This window comes from Peromyscus leucopus, chromosome 23, assembly GCF_004664715.2.
Source record: "Peromyscus leucopus breed LL Stock chromosome 23, UCI_PerLeu_2.1, whole genome shotgun sequence".
NCBI classification, from domain to species: domain Eukaryota; kingdom Metazoa; phylum Chordata; class Mammalia; order Rodentia; family Cricetidae; genus Peromyscus; species Peromyscus leucopus.
The window spans coordinates 46166871-46191330 of NC_051082.1; the positions used below are offsets into that span (position 1 = coordinate 46166871).

Here is a 24460-nt window from a genome sequence, read left to right on the forward strand (position 1 = left end):
TATCTATTACTGACTTTGTTTCCTTTGAATCACATAATAGATGATACTCTGTATAGACACTGAGCATGTTCAATGAATTACTGAATACTCAATCATCAAGGAAAGTACATTATGCTCATTTCATCTGGGTTTCATTCCATGGTAAATTAAATTTGCTGGTGTTCCATGACACAGCCCCCTTGAAGAATATAGCATGGTTCCTGAGGGAAATTCACGCTCCAGTTATGGGTTTATCTCTTGACACAATCTTCAGGATGATGGGTTTTTCTGGTTGGAGAATTGGTTGCCTGCTGAACTTCAGGGGGATCTGCAATAGTTGAACAATCACAATGAGAAGCAATGAGTGAGGCACCAGCAATGATAGAAGTAAAGAGAACAGATACATTAAGGACCACAATGCTTTATACACATAAACACACACTGTATATCACTGTCCTATATCCTGAGTCCTTTATACCTACATATTCACTGAGACTGGATGGCAAAAGCACTTATCTTTTTATACAGGCAAGTATTAGTTGAGCACCTATTGTGTGTAGAGTTAAGGAAAAGTTATATTGGTTTGTGTTCTTTAGTGATTTAAATTTTAAGTCAAAAGGCCAAGTTAAAACTTTAGATCATAACTTAAGTATACAGAAAGTGAATTTTGGAGGCAATATAAAGTTAATTTTACATTCACTGAATGTATGGTAATCCTGAGAATGTATCACACATTTCACCCCTATGGAGTGACTCAATTATCAAAGTGCCTGGGCATCAGGTTTGCCCATTCAGTTCAATGGTGGACAAGGATTCCAGGAAGCAGTGGCCCTTGTTATTTTAGCTTCCAAGGGTAGTTTGAAAGATGACCTTGAGTAATTCAATGTTTTCATAATCATTTTGCCTCAGTCTCTTCAGTCTTGAGGGGGTGAGGAAGCCTCCTCCATAGCAATTTGATCTCATTACAGGAAAGGGAAAGAAAATTGTCATGGGGGAAGGGCGTCAGACTGTGGGTAACTGGAGCTTGTTAGGTGTTCCAGAGTCCTGCTTGCTTCCAAGATGAAATGCTCTGTCCATCTGTCCATCTAAACAAACTCCTACACACATTTATAGGACAGCTATATTGTAGCCATAGGCCACTTATATCCTCCTGGCCTCCCATGAAGAAAGGCAATGGGACAGGAAAACACTGTATATTTCATGTGTGTGTGTTAGAACTTAACCATCAGACAGTGATTTACGTAGTATTCCCATAGTCTTAGCCACTTTCTACTGCTATGGAAAGCAGCTCTTATAAAAGGATTTAACTGGGGGCAGGCTTACAGTCTCAGAGGCTTGGCCCATCATTATCATGGTGGGGAGTATGGCAGCAGGCGCAGCAGACATGATGCTGGAGAAGGATCTGAGGACTACATCTTGATCCACAAACATTGGGCCTAGTGTGGGCTTTGGAAACCTTGAAGGCCACCTTTAGTGATTCACATATCCTGTGTCACATCGGTGACTCTCAACTTTGGTGTGCAGGAGAATAGCCTATATCTTAAAGCCACATTCTGGGTGCATTATTTCAATGTACCTAATATGGCCAGACATAGTGGCCAGACATAGGCTCTTCATAGTTAGTTCTAAAGCATAGTCAGCGATTGGGAGCCCCTGATACCTGGAAGCTTCTCTTAAGTCCTGGTGATGCCCACCAGTCACAAACCGTGATAAGATCATTATTATATGTTGTGTGCACAATGTCTCCCCATCTTGTTAACTTGGACGCAATTTCAAGGAGATTTCATATAGTCATGTCCCCTAATCTGCACTGACTCTAAATGAATTCCTTACTTGTGTTTTATTCAGACACAGCTCAGGATGGAAAGACCTTAAAGCTCATATCAGACTACAAATACCTTCTTTTGTTCCCTACATTATTAAATTGTCCATGAGCAGTGTGGTGATTTGAATGAAAATTGCCCCCTCAGGCTTATGTTTGAATACTTGGTCCTTGGTTGACAGAACTGTTTGGGAAGGATTAGGAGGTGTGGCCTTGTTGGGGGAGGTATGTCACTGGGGGTGGGGTGGGCATTGAGATTTCAAAAGACGCATGCCATTCATTTCCAGTCTCTCTCTCTCTGACCTCTCAGCTGTACCTGCTGCCATGCCTTCACTCTGACATCATGGACCTTCATCCTCTGCAACCATAAGCCCAATTAAACACTTCTTTTTAAAAAATAAGTTGTCTTGGTCATGGTGTTTTATCACAGCAATAGAAAAGTAACCAAGACAAGCATTTTATTTTCTGTATGTAAAGCTCCAACATTTTTCTATAAAAAGTTGAAACATTATTTATAGAGAGAGTTTCTTGCCTCACCTCTGTTTCCTCACAAGGCTGGAGGGTGAAGTTCTGCAGGACTCTGACGACAGCGAGTTTCATGCTGATGAGGGCAAACCTCATGCCAATGCAGTTCCTGGGTCCGTTCCCGAAGGGCAGGTATACATAAGGATTGATGCTGCCCTTGTTCTCCTTGCTGAACCTGGAGACAGAGTGGGGATGCAAATGAGGTTATGGAACATAAAGACCCAAGAGCTCCATGTTTGGAGTTCTGACACCCTCAACCAGGATGGTGTAGCTGAATCAAGTTTGTGGACTTGCAACTGAACCCTTACTGCAGGTGTCTGACTAAGGAACTGTGAGCTAAAAGTCCACGCCACTCACACCAAAACAGGCATTTCCTGGGTTCTTGAGACAAGTGGAAATGAATGCTCTTTGAGAGAAAACACATCCTTAGACAGAAAATATTCCTTTCAGGATGATGAAGTGTCCTTCCCTGAAAGACATATTGGGATTGGCTGAACTGAAGGCCAAGTGGGCTCCTGCCTCACACTTAGGGAGGAGGAGACACCTCTCTGTCACTGTGGGAAAAGCTCATTTCCCCTCCCCATACCCCCTCTTCCCTCATTTCCCTTCTTTGTCGCTCCCCTCACCTGTGTTTTCACTGTCAGCCTCTTCTCCTTCAACTCTCTTTTTCTTATGAGAATTGCTTTTGCTCCCCCCCCCAGAACAACCAAAGCCAAATAATTTTCTGGGGCACAGGATGAGTCTCTACTATAACATCATGAGTGATTTCCATGTCTACCTTCTCCACTCAGCTAAAAAAATACCTACTGAACACGTAGAGCTGAATTTATTCAAATTTGATTTTTTCATTATTTGACTATATAAGTGAAAATAAATGATTCTGAAAAAGTGACAAGAACAGAAATGCTTGGTGTTTTAAAATCGTTTTTGATAATTTGTAGGAAAAAAAGAGAAGTATTTACATGTGATATGTTATGAAATAACACAGGAGTGTGGACAAATTAGGTTGTGTGTGGATAAGGAGTTCACATGGGTGACCATGAGAAATGCATTATAATAATTGTATGGGACTTAGGAGATGGCTTATTCAGTAAATTACTTGTCTGACAAGTGTGATGTTCTGGGTTTGTTCCCCTAGAACCTGCACAGAAAGCTGGGCATGGTGATGTGTGCCTGTAATCCTAGCAGTGGCGAGATGGGAGGTGGAGATGATCAGATCCCTGGAATGTGCTATCCAGCTACACTAACTTAGTGAAAGCCCTAAGGCCAATGAGAGATCCTGTCACAAACAAAAGGAGAAGGGCTCTTAGAGAGAGGCTTCTGAGGTTTTCTCCAGACCTCAGACATATACATACATGTGCTCATCCACTCATGCACATACACCTACATATATATGCGCCTACAACGCACACATATAGAAAGAAAAATGTGCACTCCCACGAGCACATACACATATGCACACACAATGTGCACCTGCACAAGTACATATTCATGTGGTTTTGAGATTTCAAAAGCCCGTGCCAAGCCCAGAGTCTCTCTTCCCGTGGACCAGGATACAGCTCTCAGTTACTGCAGCAGAGCCTGACTGCATGCCACTGTGCTCCCCACCATGATGATAATGGACTAAACCTCTGAAGCCATAAGCAAGGCCCCAGTTAAATGCTTTCTTTCATAGGAGTTGCCTTGGTCATGGTTATGGTCATGTGTCTCTTCACAGTATGAAACAGTGACTAAGACAGACATTTTATATTTAACCTGCCTGCTCATGGTGGGAACCCCTTCCCGAGGTCTCTGTACCTTTCAGGGCGGAACTCTTCAGGCTCTGGCCAGTACTCAGGGTCCCGGTGAAGAGGATAAGTTGGTACCATAACTATAGTCCCTTTGGGAATGAACACTCCATTGATTTCCACATCCTTCTTTGAGACCCTCTCTAGTCTGTTAGCGATTGGGTACAATCTGAGAGTTTCATTCACCATCATGTCAAGGTACTCCATGTCCATCAGGGCATCATAGGTGACAGGTGCCTAGGAAGAAGAAACAGATGTTTCCAGATGAAGTTTGATCTTCAATTAAGTTTGCAGGGCTATTGCATGTCAGAAGCTCCAAGGGTTAATCTTGATTAGTAGATCTCAGCCATAATAAATCATTCTGCACCTATGATGACCTTTGTCCTGATGATTTGGCATAGGAGACATTTGGGACACTCCCCTGTCCAGATCCCCTCCTCCTCATCACTGTCATGCTCTGATTTCTTCCCCATGTGAGCACATATGACCAATATGACAAAGTGCACTGGGGTCATGGTCTCATCTCCATAGACCATCAGTCTACACCAAGGAAATACGTCATTGCGAGGAACAAACTCCCCACTCCTGGTCCAACCAGGCTGAAATTGACAATGCCACATCTTGGTAGCTCCTTTGCTTATGGGATTAGAAAGGTACAATGAAGGATTCTGGGTAAGACGACAGGCTAAGAGCTGCCTTCGTGTGAGCTGGTGAAGGAGAAGATTCCAAAGGAGAAAACAAATCTTTTCTAGAGAAAGGAAGAGAGGAAGAACCCCTGAAATACATAAAGGAAGTGGCAGGACAGCTAAAAGGCATGGGGGAAAAGATGGGTGAACTCACGGAAAAGAAGCCAAGCTGAAGTTGGTTCCAGCTGCCCTGTGCCCTAGCAGTGGGAGGAAGGGAAGTCAGTGATACTCCAAAAGTTAAAACAGGGGTTCTGATTAAAAGAGACTGGGGCCCTACCTTCAAGAGAAGCTCCCAGCCATCGTCACAAGCCTCAAAACCAATTCAGGTCTGTGTGAGACAGCAATGGCTTTGATGATAGAGAGAGCCCCATAGTCACTCAGTATGACTCAGAGAACTTATTGCTGCAAAATAACCAGCCAACGGGGCCTGCTAATTGGGGCACAACCACAGGACATGGATTCTTTCAGTGATTCTAGGCTATATAAAGGTGACAGTTAATGCTAACTGGGACACCCTCAACCCTTAGTATATATCTAGGAGACTCTAAGTCAATACATCACAGAGATACTAGTGAACCTATTGCATTATTCACAATAGCTAAGAAATGGAACAAAACTTGATTTCCAACTACAGGTGAATGGGGAAAGCAAATGAAGTACTTGTGCACAGTAGAAAGTTTATTGACCATAGAGATAAATGAGACCATAAAATTTGCTGGAAACAGGTGCAATTAGAAATCATTAGGTTAAGCAAGGCAAACCAAACTCAGAAAAGGTGTGAATGTAGAGAGGATGGATTGAGGGAGGAGGGATGAAGGGAGGGAAGAAAGGAGGGGAGAGTATATACGAAATGAAAGCAGTTCTGCATATTCTTTAGGGAAAGGAAGAAGCCTGATAAGAGAGGTTAGGAGGATGAGGGAGGGCAAAGTGGGAGGAGGATGAACACAAATCAACTTTAATGGCATGTATATAAAAATGTCAGCGTGAAACACATTGCTTTGTGTGCTAACTTTAAAAAGGATATAAATTTTAAAATGTTTAAAGCAATTTCCAGTGACGACCAAAAGCCACATTCATTACCATCTTTGGAAGCTGGACCAGTGTACCAGTTTTTGCTTCAGGACCTGACCATGAGCTCTGGTGGAGATGCATTCTGTACCATTCTGCCAAAACAGCCACACAAGTCCCGGTAACTTTACATTCCCAAACCTCCCAGTTTGAGCAAAGAGTTGAAGACAGTATGGGTATTGTGGCTGTCATTTAGTGTGACACTCAAAAAGACTATCTTGTAGAGACTTAGAGTCTGGTTTAGGGGGCTAATGAGATGGATCAGGGGGTAAAGGAATTTGCTGCCAAGTCTGATGGCCTGAACTGAAACTCCAGAAACCAATTTGTGGAAACAGAGAGCTGACTCTTACAAGTTATTCTCTGACCTCCATACACATGCTGTGGCATGGACACTTATGCACATACATTCGCACACACACATGTGTATGTGCATGTGCACATATATACATAGAAGAGTGAATAATTAAAATAATGATGGTGTTGTTGTTGTTGATGATGATGATGATAGGTTGACTTCAGAGCTGGAGACACTGGCTCATCCCTTGGCTTCTTTACCTCTATCTACACCACTGAGTGCATTTCCATACAGCTGAAGCTGAAATATTAGACACCTCAGAGGCTTGATCTAGAGACTCTCTGAGAGAACTTGTCCAGCACACTGACTGTAATGCAAGCTCTGGTCAGCAGAGGGCACAGACACTCAAAGAAATTATGAAAGTAATGCTAACTGCACTCAGGGCTTCAGACAGGAAGTAGTCTGATACACTATCAATGCCATTATAAACCATAGGAAAGAAAAGACTCCCCTAATTCACACACACACACACACACACACACACACACACACACACACACACACACACACATCTAAATGCTATGCTATCAGACTGGACAGTAGAACCATTGAGAGTAGTGTTAGGCCAGCCTGCTGAGACCAGTGAAGGCCAGCCTAGCACCATAGATAGCATAGACAGCACCCGAGGACATCAGCAGAGATAACTGTCCAGACACCTGAGGGACTGGTGCTTACACTTATGTGTCACACAGGTTTTCTGGTGTCTCTTACTTGTATAACTGTTATAATAGATACAGACACACCAGAGCCGGCACTGTATTAAAGATCATGTATTTCTACAGGTCACATTCATCTCCCATGTCCCTCCCTTTCTTTCTCTTTTAGACTCTTGCTGGTGGAAGAACCACTGCATGGCTCTCTGTAAAAATTCTCATTGCAAGTGATGAGACATGTTCTTGTGAATCCTTTACCTCTGCCCTCCCTCTCTGGGTGCCACCACTCACCTTATTGGGCAGAGCTCTGTCAATCTCATCCTGAAGTTTCTTCTGCACATCAGGGTGGGTGGCCAGTTCATACATCATGAAGCAAATGGATGTGCTTGTAGCATCATAGCCAGCAAAAATGAAAATAATGGTTTGTGCTGCCATTTCTAGATCAGACAGAGCTAAAAGGAAAAGAACATTGTAATTAAGGAAGATCAATGCAGAATATCATAGTTGAGATGAAAAGAAATTCAAATGGTACTCCCAGCATCCAGGAAAGAACAGAGAAAGGTAGTCTAGGGTCATTGGAACTGAATTCCACTCTGGTGTCTACCTGATATACCAGAAAAAGGTCAAGTTATTATTTTAAAATATATTTTATGTGTATGGGTGTTTTATCTGCATGTATGTCTGTGTACCACATGTATCCCTGGTATCCACGGACACTAGGAGAGGATATCAGATCCTTGGCAACTGGAATTACAGATGGCTGTGAGCTGCTGTGTGGGTGTTTTGAATTGAATCCAGGTCCTCTGGAAGAGCAGCCATTGTTCTTAACTGGTAAGCCATCTTTCCATTCCCAAGGTCAAATTATTTTAATCCTGGATGACCTCAGATCTATATTGTTGATGACCAAATATTAGGCCAAATTCATATCACCACAACTGGACAATTTCAAGAGACAGAATTCTCTCTAACCTATACTGTTATCTTAGTGTGGGATGAAAACAAAAGTGTTGTGGTAGCTGACAGTGATCGACAACTTGACAGATCTAGAGTCACCTAGGAGATAAACTTCCAGGCACAATGCTGTGTTGTTATCTAGACTATCTTGCTTCCTGATAGGCCCGTGAAGGTTTATCTTGATTAGGTTATTTGATGTGAAAAAGACTCATCTTGTTTCTAAACATTTACTTCTGTTTTATTTGCATGTGTGTGTGCACACATGTGTGCACAAACACTGAAACCAAACAATGGTGTCAGATCCCCCGGAGCTGGAGTTACAAGTGATTGCGAGCTGCCTATCATGGGTCATGGCAGACAAACTCAGGTCCTCTGGAAGAGCAGCAAGTGTTTATGACTGCTGAGCCACCTCTCCAGTTCTGGAAGATCTATCTTGATTGTGGCACCATTCCATGAGCTAGCTTCCTGAACTGAATGAAAAGGAGAGAGGGAGCCGAGTGCCAGCATTCATGATTCCTGACTGTGCATGCGGTGTGACCAGTGGCCTCAAGCATCTGCTGCCATGACTCCTCCATCATGATGAACCACAGCATCAAAGTGTGAGTCAGGAAAAAACTCTTCCTGAAATCGCTTCTGTCAATTATTTTGTCACAGGGACAAGATAAATAACTAATTTAAACACCTTAGCTCTGAGTAAAACATGGAATAGCTTTGCTGTCCAAGAAAAAAAATCTAAGTGATTTTTTTATTAAAATATAGGTGGAAAATGCTGGATTGTTTGTTATGTCAATGCTTCATGGAGTGAAAAAATGCAAGGATCTTCCATCTAAACACCTTTGAGGGAGCTGGAGAGATGGCTCAGTGGTTAAGAGAACTGGATGCTCATGCAGAGGACCTGGGTTTGGTTCCCTTTCCCCACCCGGCAGTTTAACATTGCCTGTAACTCCAGTTCTAGGACATCCAGTGTCCTCTTTTGACCATTCACAGGTACCAGCACACAAGTGGTGCATATACATACATGCAAACAAAAATACACATGAAATGGAAATAAATCTTTTAAAAAAATAGGAATCCTTAAACACTTTTGAAGAGATTCAAAGGACAACATGATGCTTGAGAGACTCCTGCTATTCAAATGTGGTCCATGGACCAGCAGCATCTAGGAACTTATTAGAGACACACAATGCCAAACCTCAATGACTCTAACAGTAGTGTCTGAAATGGCACTGTGTGTGGACATTTGTGTGCACAACCTCCATTGAAGGGAATGTGCCTTTGATAGGGACCAGGTGACGGAAAACCTGAGGTTTCAGTCTTCACAGCATGTGATCTCAGTACACACATAAACTACAGAGAAAGAAAATGCTAGAAGAGTAGAAGCTGTGCCTAGCACCAAAGCAACAAAATGGCTGTGTCTGTACATAGATGGGTACTAGGTGTGAAGTCCAGGAAAAATGCTAGGTGAACAGCATCAGAATTGTTATTATACCTACTGCCTGTGGTGGGATGCCTCACTCAGCCTTGATGCAGCAGGGGAGGAGCTTAGTCCTGCCTCAACTAGATATGCCAAGCCTTGTTGACTCCCATGGGAGGCCTTACCCTTTCTGAGGAGTGGATGGGGAGAGGTGGAATAGAGATGTGGGGAGGGAATGGGAGGAGTGGAGGGAGGAGAAACTGTGGTTGGTATGTAAAATAAATTTAAAAAATTTAAGGCCCCTAAGACTTAGACCCTGGGACACAGCCAGTCCCCAGGACCCCTACCCAACTCTACCCAGTTGTCGCCCAGCAGGGAAAACTCCTGTGGGAAGGCCCTCCCACAACTCCCCCATCAGAACCTATAATCTACATGCCCTGCCCCAATACCCATCTACCTGAGACCCCAGTAATTTCCTGAGGCATGGAAACCAAATAGCTAGCTCTCGTTGGACCAAGAGGTGAGTGACTCTTCTAACACCCAGAGAGTTCTACCCCTAGGAACCAAGCCTTGGGACATAGCCAGTCCCTGGGAATCCCCACCCAATTCCGCCCCAGTTGCCAGCCAGCAGGAAAAACTCCTTTGGGAAGCCCCCCATCAAAACCCCCCATTGAACCCTGCAATCTACAAGTTCCATGCCCTGCCCCAACACCCATCTGCTTGTGACCCGAGTAGCTTCCTGAGGCAAGGAAACCAAACAGCCAGCTCTATTTGGACAAAGAGCTCTCATTGGACCAAGAGTAACTTCTGGAGGCAGGGAATCTGCCAGCCCTCATTAGACCAAGAGTGGCTTTCTGAGACATAGAATTTGCCACCTCTCATTGGACCAAGAGAGGCTTCCTGAGACATAGAACCTGTCAGCTCTGACTGGACCAAGAGCCCTGATATAACCAAGAGTGGCTCCATGAGTCATAGAATCAACCAGCTTGGGTTGAGCCAAGAGCAGCTCCCTGAGATACAGAATCTGCCAGCTCCAATTAGACCAAGAGCTAGGATTGGACCCAGATGGCTTCCTGAGACATAGACACAACAAGGACAGAGTGGACCAATTGCAACTCGCTCAGACAAAGGCATCTCTTAAACCTATAAGAGGAGGAGATGGGCAGACATCAATGTAAAAATACATACAACAACATAAAGAACAATATAGCATCACCAGAACCTAGCCATCCTCCACCAGCAAGACCTGAACATCACAATATAGAGGAAGCAGAAGAAAGTGACCATAAAAAATAGCTTCATGAAGATGCTAGAGGCTTTTCAAGAAAAAGTGAAAAATTCCCTGAAAGAAATTGAGGAAAAGACAAACAAAAATTGGAAGAAATCAATAAAGAAATTGAGGAAAAGACAAATAAAAAATTGGAAGAAATCAATAAAGAAATTGAGGAAAAGGCAAACAAAAAATTGGAAGAAATCAATAAAGAATTAGAGGAAAAGACAAATAAAAACATTGGAAAAACATCAATAAATCCCTTAAAGAAAGCCAAGAAAACTATGAAAAAGCAATTCAACATGTGAGGGAAACCGTTCAAGACCTGAAAAGGGAAATAGAAACAATAAAGAAGACGCAACAGAGGGAATGCTGGAAATAGAAAATCTGAGTAAACAAACAGGAAATACAGATGCAAGCATAAACAACAGAATCAAGAGATGGAAGAGAGAATCTCTGGTGTAGTGGATACAATAGAGGAAATAGATTCATCAGTCAAAGAAAATACCAAAGCCAAAAATGGTCATAACACAAAATGTCCAGGAAATCTGGGACACCATGAAAAGGGCAAACCTAAGAATAATAGGGATAGAAAAAGGAGAAGAATACCAATTCAAAGGCACAGAAAATATATTCAACAAGATCATAGAAGAAACTGGAAAAGTCTTTCCAATCAAATGGTCTTAAGAAGCAAGCTGGTGTAACTATCCTAATATCCAGCAAAATAGACTTCAAACTAAAATCAATCAAAAGAGATCAAGAAGGACATTGCATACTCATCACAGGAAAGATCCACCAAGATGAAGAGTCAATTCTGAACATTTATGCCCCAAACACAAGGGTACCCACATATGTACAAGAAACATTACTAAAGCTTAAATCACACATAAAACTCCACACATTAATAGTGGGAGACTTCAATACCCCACTCTCACCACTGGACAGATCAACCAGATTGAAACAACAGAAAAATAAGGGGCTTAACTGATGTTATGACTCAAATGGACTTAATCGATATCTACAGAACATTACACTCTAACACAGAAGAATATACCTTCTTCTCAGCACCCTATGGAACCTTCTCTAAAATCGACCATATACTTGGTCACAAAGCAAATCTCAACAGATACAAAAAAGTAGAATAACCTCTTGTATTCTATCAGACCACCATGGTTTAAAGTTAGATTTCAACAACAACAAAAATTACAGAAAGCCTACAATCTCATGGAAGCTGAATAATGCTCAACTGAATCACCAATGAATCAAGGAAGAAATAAAGAAATTAAATACTTCCTAGAGATCAATGAAAATGAATGTACTACATACCCAAACTTATGGAACACTATAAAAGCAGTGATAAGAGGAAAGTTCATAGCACTAAATGCCCACAGAAAGAAGTTGGAGAAATCTCACACTAGTGACTTAACAGCACAACTGAAAGCTCTAGAACAAGAAGAAGCAAAGTCACCCAGAAGAAATAGATGCCAGGAAATAATGAAATTGAGAGCTGAAATCAATACAATAGAAACAAAGAGAACAATACAAAGAATCAATGAAACAAAGAGTTGGTTCTTTGAGAAAATCAACAAGATAGACAAGCCCATCTCCAAACTAACCAAAAGGCAGAGAGAGTGCATCCAAATTAGCAAAATCAGAAATGAAAAAGGAGACATAACAACTAACAATGAGGAAATCCAGACAGTCATCAAGTCATACTTCAAAAACCTGTACTCCACAAAACTGGAAAATCTAAAAGAAATGGATAATTTTCTGGATAGGTACCACATACCTAAGTTAAATCAAGACTAGATAAACAATTTAAATAGTCCAATAACCCCTAAGGAAATAGAAACAGTCGTTAAAAGTCTCCCAACCAAAAAAAAGCCCAGGACCAGAGGGTTTCAATGCAGAATTCTACCAGATCTTCAAAGAAGAGTTAATACCAATACTCTTTAAATTATTCCACACAATAGAAACAGAAAGAATGTTACCAAACTTCTTCAATGAAGCTACAGTTACTCTGATTGCCAAGCGAAACAAAGATGCAATAAAGAGAACTACAGACCAATCTCCATCATGAACATTGATACAAAAATACTCAGCAAAATATTGGAAAACACACTCCAAGGACACATCAAAACAATTATCTACCAGGATCAAGTAGGCTTCATCCCAGAGACACAAGGTTGGTTCAACATAAGAAAGCCTGTCAATGTACTACTCCATATAAACAAACTGAAAGAAAAAAAAAAACACATGATAATTTCACTAGATGCTGAAAAGGCCTCTGACAAAATCCAACACCCTTTCATGATAAAGGTCTTGGAGAGATCAGGAATACAGGAACATACCTAAACATAATAAAGGCAATTTACAGCAAGCCAACAGCCAATATCAAATTAAATGGAGAGAAACTCAAAGCAATTTCACTAAAATCAGGAACAAGACAAGGAAGGCTGTCTGTTCTCTCAAATTCTTATTCAATAAAGTATTGAAGTTCTAGCCAAAGCAATAAGACAACATAAGGAGATCAAGGGGATACAAATTGGAAAGGAAGAAGTCAAGCTTTCCCTATTTGCAGATGACATGATAGTATACTTGAGTGACCCCAAAAATTCAACCAAGGAACTCATACAGCTTATAAACACCTTCAGTAATATAGCAGGATACAAGATTAACTAAAAAAAAAATCAGTAGCCCTCCTATATACAAATGACAAATGGGCTGAGAAAGAAATCAGAGAAACATCACCCTTTACAATAGCCACAAATGATATAAAATACCTTGGGGTAACTAAGCAAGCAAAGGACCTGTATGATAAGAACTTTAGGTCTGTGAAGAAAGAAATTGAAGAAGATGTCAAAAAATGGAAAGTTCTCTCATGCTCATGGATAGGTAGGATTAACACAGTAAAAATGGCAATCTTACCAAAAGCAATCTACAGATTCAATGTAATCTCCATCAAAATCCCAACACAATTCTTCACAGATCTGGAAAGAACAATATTCAACTTCATATGGAAAACAAAACACCCAGGATAGCCAAAAGAATCCTGTACAATAAAACAACTTCTGGATGCATCACGATCCCTGACTTCAAGCTCTACTATAGAGCTACAGTAGTAAAAACAGCTTACTACTGGCAAAAAAACTGACATGTGGACCAATGGAACCTAACTGAAGACCCTGACATTAATCTGCACACCTATAAACATGATTTTCAACAAAGAAGCCAAAACTATACAATGGAAAAAAGAAAGCATCTTCAACAAATGGTGCTGGTATAACTGGATGTCAACATATAGAAGATTGCAAATTGATCAATATCTGTCACCGTGCACAAAACTTAAGCCCAAGTGGAACAAAGACCTCAACATAAATCCAGTTACTCTAAACCTGATTGAAGAGAAAGTAGGACATAGTCTTGGACACATTGGCATGGGAGATCACTTCCTGAATATAACACCAGTAGCACAGACACTGAGAGTGACAATTAATAAATGGGATCTCTTGAAACTCAGAAGCTTTTGTAGGGCAAAGGACACGGTCAATAAGACAAAATGACAGCCTACAGAATGGGAAAAGATCTTCACCAACCCCACATCTGACAGAGGGCTGATCTCCAGAATATATAAAGAACTCAAGAAACTAGACATTTAAATACCTAACAGACTAATTAAAAATGGGCTATACAGCCAAACAGAATTCTCAACAGAAGAAGCTCAAATGGCTGAAAGACATTTAAGGAACTGCTCAATATCCTTAATCAAAGGATAACCAGACTGCAACTCATAACCTCAGGGAGACTACCTAGTAAAGAGGACCCTAAGAAAGATAGAAGGATCACCTAACAACAGAGAAATGGATGAGATTTACATGAGCAAACTGGGGTTGGGGGTAATGGAGGGCAAGGGTCAGGGGAAAGAGAGCAGAGGAGCAGGAGGTCCCAGCTGTCTCAGGAACAGAGTGAGAGAACAAAGAAAGAGATACCATGATAAATGAAAACCCCATGGAAATAGGAAGAAACAGAGTTCTAGAGAGGTCCCCAGAAATCCACAAAGATACCACCACCATAGGCAGTGGTGTACAGAGTGCCTAAACTGACCTACACTGGTGATCAGATGGCCGAACACCCTAACTTTCATGATAGAACTCTCATCCAGTGTCTGATGGAAGCAGATGCAGAGACCCACAGCCAAGCCCCAGGAGTCCAGTCGGTGTGAGAGAGGAGGCATTATATGAGCAAGATATCAAGGCCATCATTGGAAAAATCACAGGGACAAATAGCCAAACTAGTGGAAACATGTGAACTGTAAACCAATAGCTGAGGAGCCCCCATGGTACTGCACCAGGCCCTCTGGATAAGTGAGACAGTTGATTAGCTTGAACTATTTAGGAGGCCCCCAGGCAGTGGAACCAGGACCTGTCCTTGGTGCATGAGCTGCCTTTTTGGAACCTAGGGCATATGCTGAGACACTTTGCTCAGCCTTGGTGTAGGGAGGAGAGGACTGGACTTGCCTCATCTGAATCTACTAGGCTGGGCTGACTCCCCGTGGGAGACCTTGCCTTGGAGGAGGTGGGAATTGGGGGGTGGGTTGGGGAGGAAGGCTGAGGGGTGGGAGGAGGGAGGACAGGGGAATCCGTGGCTGATATATAAAATTTAATTATAAAATAAAAAAATAAATAAATAAGAAAATAAAAGAATTGCTCAACATCCTTATTCATCAGGAAAATGCAAATCAAAATGACTCTGAGATACCATCTTACCCCCTTCAGAATGGCTAAGATAAAAGACACTGAAGACAGCTTATGTTGGAGAGGATGTGGAGCAAGTGGAACACTCCTACACTGTTGGTGGGAATGCAAACTTGTACAGCCACTTTGGAAATCAGTATGGCGGTTTCTTAGAAAATTGGGAATCAACCTCCCTCAAGACCCAGCTTTACCCACTTTTGGGCATATACCCAAGGAATGCTCAATCATACCACAAGGACACTTGCTCAGCTATGTTCATAACAGCCTTATTTGTAATATCCAGAACCTGGAAACAACCTAGATGACCTTCAACTGAAGAATGGATTAAGAAAATATGGTACATATACACAACAGAGTACTACTCAGCAGAGAAAAACAATGACATCTTGAAGTTTGCAGGCAAATAGAGAGAACTAGAAAAAACCATCCTGAGTGAGGTAACCCAGACTCAGAAAGACAAACATGGGTATGTACTCACTCATAAGTGGATACTAGATGTAAAGCAAAGGATAACCAGACTGCAACCCACAGCTCCAGAGAAGCTAGATAACAAAAAAGACCCTAGGAAAGACACAGGGATTGCCCAGTGATGGGAAAATGGATGAGATCTACATGAGCAAATTCGGGGTGAGGGAAGTCAATGGAGGACAAGGGTCAGGGGAAAGAGAGCTTAGGGGAGCGGGATATCCCAGCTGGATCAGGAACAGAGTGGGATAACAAGGAAAGAGATACCATGATAAATGAAAACCCCATGGGAATAGGAATAAGCAGAGTGCTAGGGAGGTACCCCAGGAAACCACAAAGATGACTCCTCCATAGATTACTGGCAATGGTTGAGAAGGTGCTTGGGCTGACCTACTCTGGTGATAGGATGGCTGAATACCCTGTCATGATAGAACCCTCATCCTGTGACTGGTGGAAGCAGATGCAGAGATCCATAGCCGGGTCCGAGGTGGAGCTCCAGGAGTCCAGTCAATGAGAGAGAGGAGGGATTCTATGAGCAAGAGATATCAAGACCGTCATTGGAAAAAGTACAGAGACAACTAGCCAAACTAGTGGAAACACATGAACTGTGGACCAATAGCTGAGGAGCCCCCATGGTACTGGAGTAGGTGCTCTGGACAAATGAGACAGTTGTTTAGCGTGAACTGTGCAGGTGGCCCCCAGGCAGTGGGACCAGTACCTGTCCCTAGTGCATGAGCTGGCTTTTTGGAACCTAGTGTCTATGGTGAGACACTTTGCACAGCCTTGGTGCAGGGAGGAGGGACTTGGACCTGCCTCAGCTGAATGTACCAGGTTCTGCTGACTCCCCATGGGAGACCTTGCCTTGGAGGAGGTGGGAGTGGGGGATGGGTTGGTGGGAAAGGCTGGGGGATGGGAGGAGGGAGGACAGGGGAATCTGCAGTTGATATGTAAAATGAATAGAAAGTCTATTAATAAAAAAACTAAAAACAAAAACAAAAAAATTTTAAAAAAGGATTTGTTCTTTTTGATTTGGGGAACCTTGAAATAGACATGCTATCCAATTCAAAATGAAAACAATATGAAGTGGGTATGAGAAAGTTCTATAATGCTGATTTACCCATAACAAATTTTGTCTGAAAAAAACCACAGCTATCAAATTATTTCTTCTAGTAAGAACAAATATCATGCTACTGAATTGAATGACATCACAAATCCAACATTTGGAGTTTTCTTGTCTGCTATAGTAGCCTCTAGCCATGTTCAGATCTTTGTATTTTTTCATTCATTAAACAAATTACAGTTAATCATTGGTGCTAAACATACAATAAGTCCTTAATAACCACATGGGCCTAGTGGTGGCCTTAGTGACTACTACAGGAAAACAGTGCTTTCTGTGCTCACAGAACACTGTGTTAGGCCAGAGAGACATGGATCGATAATTAGATAGAAGATAAAGATGCCAAGCCAGGTGTGTTCACAATGATGTGCTACAGTAGGTCCACCCACTGTTAACTATCAGGGCTTCCACGATGTAGCTGTCAAATCACTAGCAGCCTGAAATTGAATCCTGTGGAATGATGGTATTCAGGTCAAATACGCAGGTCATTTGTCTTAATATTTTATTGGGGAAAACTGAAGGATATATAGAATAAACCTGTTTATATCCCTGCACATGGATGAGCATCATAATATTTAAGTTTCTTATGTCTCTGTAGAGATATCAAGTTTCTTAGCTTCATCCATTGAAAGGAACAATAGAAATATTCACATTAGACCTGTTTTGGGATTCCAGCTATCACTAAGGGTAGCTGTGGGATGTTCTGTATGCAAATGTTTGCTCTGATGGTCAATAAATAAAAACTGTTCAGGCTAGCAAATATAGGAACTAAAAGAAAAAAAAAAACAAACAAAATCACTGCAGCCGCCAACAACATATAAAGATCTGTAGCCACAGTGCAATGATATAGGAAATAATCACTCCTGTACACTATGAAAACATGTGTTACTTACTGTCTACAAGTTGACTAAAAAACTTACTAAAACATCTGTAATTTGTATTCATGGTATAGCTCAGGCAGGAAGTATGGGTGGGATAGCCAGACACAGAGGAGGCTGGAAAGAACAAGATGGGGTCAGAGAGTGGAGAGCCAGATGTAGAGGGAGAAGGATGAACATGCCATGGTAATAAGGGTACCACCACGTGGCAGAGTGTAAATGTTGAATATGGGTTAACTTAAAATGTAGGAGCTAGTTAGTAATGAGCTATTGGCCAAGCATTTATATTCATATTCAGCTTCTGAGTCAGTAATTTGGGACTGGGCATTCAGGACAAGGATACTCCATTTACAGCCAAGATTTCTTTGAAAAGTGGCCATTTCTAGGGAATTATAGAGAAATAGAGAGACACTTGAAATATCTTTCACTAGAAAGCAAGAATATGCTCCAAAAATGATCAGTGTGAAGACATAGAATCTTCTGGATGTTTTTTCTGGTGGAGGAAGATGGGTACGACTATTCACTGGCCAAAACTCATAGAATAGAGACCAGTATTCAACCTTACATAAACAATCTCAGTGTAAGTCCATCTTATAACACATGCACCACTCTGCAGGGCAGGGGTGTGAACGGCGGGGGTGGGTGTTACATGTACTCATGGGCAGAAGTATATTGGCGATCTCTGCACTTTCCTCTCAGTTCTTCTATGACCAGAAATTGCTCTACAAATTAATGTCTCTAGAGGAATTAAAAATTAATAAGGGCTGATAAGATGGCTCAGTGGATAAATGTACTTGCTGAGCAAGCCAGGTGGATTGAATTTGATTCGTGGACCCATGTAAAGGTGGACAGAGGGTGTCAGGACATGTGCATGACTCTACAAAGTTATCTTGTGACCTTCACATGCATACCATAGCTGGTGTGATCATTCACCATCAAAAAATGATTAATAATAATAATAATTTAAAAACTTAAATGAAAGGGGTCTGGAGAGATGATTCAGTGAGTAAGAGCTTCTTTTGTACCAATGGGGAGGCCCTGAGTTCAAGTCCTCAGAACTCACATAAATCAGTGTGGCCACACATTCTTGTATCTTCATCAGGGTAGGGAGATGGAGACAAGACGCTCACTGGGGCTTTCTGGCTGCCAGACTAGATCCACATCCATCTAGAGACCCTGCCTCAAGTGAATAAGACAGAGAGCAACAGAGCTGAATACCAACATTCTCCTCTGGTGTTTGTGAGCAGAGAGAGAGAGAGAGAGAGAGAGAAGAGAGAGAGAGAGAGAGAGAGAGAGAGAGAGAGAGAGAGAGAAACAAAATGAACAGAAAGGACCCACCATGTCACACAAAAGGGCCATGAATGGACACACATAAGACAGTTGAATGCAAAGTAGCTAGTGATAAAAGTCGAGAGCAACAGGGAAAGCATGAGATCACAGTGACAGAAGCAACTGAACAAAATTTAAATAATTAATAATAGAATTAAAAAAATTTTAGATGATAAAGAAGAGGACATTCCTTTACATTGGGTGATGACTGGTAAGTATAGAGTAAATAATAGTAAGAAGGCCATCATTCTGTAGCTATAACAGTAATAGTAGTTTTCATCACAAAGCATCCACAGATGATATAAAACCAGGAGGTTAAAAGATGAAGAAGGGGCTGGGGCTCAGAGGTTAAGAGCACTGGCTGTTCTTCCAGAGGTCCTGAGTTCAATTCCCAGCAACCACATAGTGGCTCACAACCATCTATAATGAGATCTAGTACCCTCTTCTGATGTGCAGGCACACATGCAAACAGAATGCTGTATACATAATAAATAAATAAATCTCTTTTAAAAAGATAAAAGATGAAGAAAAGCTGGGTATATAGTTTCCCAGATACAATTTACACAGAGCAGAGTAAATTGCAGATGAAGTTGTTGAATACAGTTCTACCACTCACTCCCAGGGACCATCCCCACTGCTCGACAGCATGCTTCCTGTTAGGGCCCAGATACAAATTCCCAGGCAGAGATTCAGAATCAGTGGGATTGGAAGGAACTGAGAATCTGAATCTGCTCTGACAGATGACCCAGAACCACTGAGGACTTCTGGGCATGAAAGGCTTCTCTGTGGCTGCCCCACAGGCTCTGGTCCAATTACACCAGTGTACTTCTATAAAGCTCCCGTGGACACCATAGATATCATCCATGTGCATGTCTTTCAGAAATTTGGCAGAAGTTTCCATTCTGGACCACCACCCATGCACATGTCCTGACACCCTCTTCTCTCTGAGCTTCTTGATCTACACATCGTAAAGTGTCCTGGGTTACCTTTTGGGGACTCTTCGCCTTTGGAGTTCTGAGTGTTCATCATCAGCTGAAGAAAATCCACTCGGGTCTGGAAGAAGAAAGAGAAAATAATGATGGTCATCTAGCTGAGAGGTCAGACTTGAAACAGGGGTTCATAACTTCACCTCCCTTCTGAGAATATGTCCACTTGAAGTCCACAAGTGTGACTTGAGCCACAAATGAATAAAAGCATGTATGGGCTGAAGAAATTGCTCCGTGGTTAAGAGCACTGAATGCTCTTGCAGAGGACCCGGGTTCAGTCCCTAACACTGATAAGGTGAATCACAATCTCTTGTAACTCCAGTTCTGGGGATCTGATGCCTCTTCTGGCCTCTGCAGGCATTGCACACATGTGGTACACAGGCATGCAGGTGGGCAAAGCACCCATATACTTAAAATTAAAAAAGGGAAAATTAAAGCCTCTATCAGCAAGCCTTGGGGAACAAGACATTTCCTTGCTAGAAATGCAGTTTTTGGTCTTTGTTTCTCTGATCTATGTTTCTTTGGCTTCTGAGGAGATTCCTGGCCAAAGAGCTGTTGGCTCCTTTCTCATCATGCTTGCTCAGAAAAGTCCTGAACTCCAATACTCTGTTCTCTTACCACAATCCTTAACCAACAGCCTCCTTGATTAACTCTATCTCTAGTACTCACTTCCACGTTTTGTGTGAGCATCCCCTGATACCCCACACTCCAGGCACTACAAAATTCTAAGTGTCTCCACAAGTGCCCTTCTCCCTGATCTGCAGACAGAATTTTTATGGCCTCCAGGCTACATATAGCAGAGCTAGGCTAGCAGCCTGAAAACTGATTGTCCAAAGAAAATATTCACCTTTTGGATGAGTGGCTTGTGACCTCACTGTCAAGAAAATCCCCACACACAAGGCAAGAAGTACTCAAATTTAAACACGGGCCAATCTCCACCAGGTATGGCCATACTTCTATTGGAGAAAATAAGTTTAAAACTGAAACCAATCTTTTGATGATATAAACTTTAGGGACGGAATAATAGTAGTAGATATAATTTGTAAGTACAAATTCTAGTTTTTGACTCTTTTCAATTAAGGGTGGTAGCAATGTTTTTACTTGATTGGCACTTATCTCAGGGAATAATAACTTTCACTCCTTTTGGCAAATGTGAAACTGTTTCTCTGTTATTCTCATATAGCATCACCCAGCTTCTATCTTCTTCTTCTCCCTAAAATGTTAACATTATCTTGCTCTAAGCATAGTTTTCTCTATTCATTTTTAAGAGAACACTGGGGAAAATACATAAATCACACACTCACAGCCTGACACATGACAAAACCCTGAGCATCATGACCAAACCCTGAGCATCATAACCAAATCTTGAGTACTATGAAAACAGCATCACATTTTACCTTCTGGTTTGAATCAAGGCGATTTTTCTTCATCCTTACTACAAATTCTTTGAAAAATTTCACTGATTGTCTTGGAAAAATGGAGAGATTTAACAACTCATATATTGGAGTAAGGAATGGAAACAGAACTACAGAGAAAAATGAATAAATACAGAGAATAAGTGACTATGAACTGCCCAGCATCAATGGATATGCCTACAATGCAAACTCTATACTTAAGGCTCAGGGAAAATCATGGACGAGGATGAGTGTTGTAAAAACAAGAAGATGAGAAGGCCTGCTGTGAGATCGCATCTTCTAGACATGGCAGGGAAACTGGACTTAAGAAATCTCAATGATATGGTTGTCCAGACAAGATCTGTGTAATGATAACAATGGTTGACATGCCAATGTGGATGGGGAAATCCCACAAGCTCTTACCTCTAGATGAAGAGTCACAGAAAATTAATGACTATTGAGAGAAAGAGTCAGTTTTCTCCAAAGATGAGGTCATGATAGGTGATCCAACCCAAGTAGCTGGCCATAAACATGGATGTAAGAGCAACACTAAATGGATTCAGTAGGCTAGAGGCATGTGTACATATGTATATGTAACCATTATAGTTATAGGAGAAGAGTCGTGGATTAGGAGGACATGAGCAGAGTGGTGGGGGTGGGGGGAAGAAGGGATGGAAATAATGCAAATATAGTACTCATATATAAAAGTCTTAAAAATGTAAATAATCCCCCATAATGTTTGACTCCTAAATGTACCCTAAGGTAGTAATAATAAGAAAATCATGAAGAAAAAAAAATGAAGTTTCATATGGGATGTGGAGAAAATGGAGCCCTGTGAACTAATGGCAGCAAAACAAGCAAACAAACAAATCCTGAAAAAGATTTTCAGTTGCCCAACAAGTCAAACATAGAATTCCTCTATAATTCACCAATTCCATGTGAATTTCCTACTTAGAAAGCATGAAAACAAATGTTCAGTCATCAGATGGTTCAGAATATGATGGAACATGGGAGTAGCAACAGATGGTTCTGTTGAATGTATGATGTTAAGTGAAAGAAACTAGTTGCCAAATTCCATATTCTCTATAAAATATTTGTATCGTATTTTAATGCTATGCCCAGAATAGGCAGATTTACAGGAACAGACAGCTAACTGGACATTTCTTATGGTGAGGAGGAATGGGAGATAAGACTGAAAAGGTGTAGTTTTTTCTTAGAAAACACATTTCTGAGTTGACAATGGTGATGGATGCATGTGCCTTTGGTGAGCAAAAGTTGAATTATACATTTTAAGTATTTGAATTTTTTACATGTGAACTATATCTCAATTATGGTGTTATTTTGACTGGTGTATAGGAGGGGGTAATATAAAGAAAGAAGAAATAGTGTACATACCTATAGAGAGAAGAAATGGATCAAAAATGGAAAACTTTAAGATCTTTTTGGCTTTCTGCACAAAGGGATCCTCTGGGTTGTTGAGGGAATCAACGTTAACTCCAAATGATGTGCCAATGATCACATCCATGCTATAAGCTCCAAGGATGCTGAGTAGAGAGAGACATGGGAATCAACATCTACGTTTGAGGCAGCTCATATTCCAAGCTACCCAGGAAGCCACACAGAATCACATGCTGGATCATCAGTGGGGGCTAGGCTCCTACACACTCATACATGGGGCCTTTACCTGGTGTGGTTGCAGATGCCCTTTCCTAGAGTTGAAGGGACACTAAGGTACTTACAGTCCCATCAACTGCACCACCACTTACTCTTTCATGGTGATGGGCTTCCCTCTCTTTTCTTCTCGTCTCAAGTTTCTCACCAGTGCATCTCCATACTGTCCAATGATGGGGAACATCTAAGCACAAAGCACAGCATCTGTAGCTAAATGAGGAAACTCAGGTCCCAGAAAGACAAATCATCCCCAGTCATGAAGCAATGAGTGGGATGTTACAGTGGATTTTATAATGGGTCCTCCTGGCATGAAGACAGAAGACCATCTTATAAGAATTGTAACTCAGAGGACAAACCCTTGGGAAGGGACTGTGGGCTTGTTTTCTACCTGTCCCCAGATTCATTCCATAAGCAAATGCCCTCTCTCTTATCACCTCCTTGAGTTTTCCACTGGTGAAAGTTGGAGACAGCAGTGTTCTAAGTCTCTTCCACTCTTCATCCTCAGATATGGTGATGGCCTTTTTCATAAGTCCCACTGGACCAAAAGCCTAGAATTGAAATAGAAAGGAAGGATATTTATCAGATTAAAGTTATGATAATCTTCATAATTCTAGAAAGTTGATTAAACAAGCATTTTTACTTAACAAATAATACTGATTATTAAGTGTCTGGACATTACTAGATGCTCAATAATCTTTTATTTAAATTGTCATAATTCCTCTGCGTAGCAGCAACATCATACACCTGGTATAGCTTCACATCTGTCTATGACTGTCTCGTTTTAAATGCAAGTCACCCTTGCAGAATCCATGAGAACAGATAGGACAGCTCTACAGCCTCCTTCAAAGCTGTTCAGACAAAATGCATTAGTAACAGACAGCAACTGGCCTTGGCAAAGTATCAGCTCAGGTCAGTTGCTCATTCACTTCTGTCAACAGTACGAACAATTGGATGATTTGAAGTTGAGTTTTTTAAAAAATCTATGGATGCTATAAAATATTGATTTGATATTTCAAGAAATAATACAATTGTATAGAAATTATTTTTTATCTTAACTTTCTATATAAGGACATGAGGAAAAAGAAAAATAATTCTATTCCTCTACTAGGAATGTTCTTCAATCACATATATCTGTGAACATTGAGTAAATGGAATGAATACACACACACACACACACACACACACAGATTTTATTGTTGTTGTTGTTTTGTTTTGCTTTATGACAGGGTCTCACTATGTAGCTCTGACTCTCCTGGAACTCACTATGTAGACTAGGCTGGCCTTGAACTCACAGAGATTCTCCTGCCTCTACCTCTTGAGTGCCGAGATTAAAGGTATGCACTACCACACCTG

The 24460-nt window shown here is 41.4% G+C and overlaps 1 protein-coding gene across 1 annotated transcript; it reads right to left on the minus strand.

The window, feature by feature from the left end:
• On the minus strand, positions 1-23652 carry LOC114688300 (cytochrome P450 3A25). The gene is made up of 9 exons (XM_037198506.1): positions 23542-23652; positions 23203-23291; positions 22832-22980; positions 21440-21567; positions 20043-20109; positions 7167-7327; positions 4124-4350; positions 2339-2501; positions 1-307 (listed from the first exon to the last, which is right to left on the minus strand). Exons 1-9 carry the CDS (start codon positions 23632-23634, stop codon positions 212-214), a joined length of 1173 nt encoding a protein of 390 aa, XP_037054401.1. The 5' UTR covers positions 23635-23652; the 3' UTR covers positions 1-211.
• Between the last annotated feature and the right edge of the window lie 808 nt (positions 23653-24460).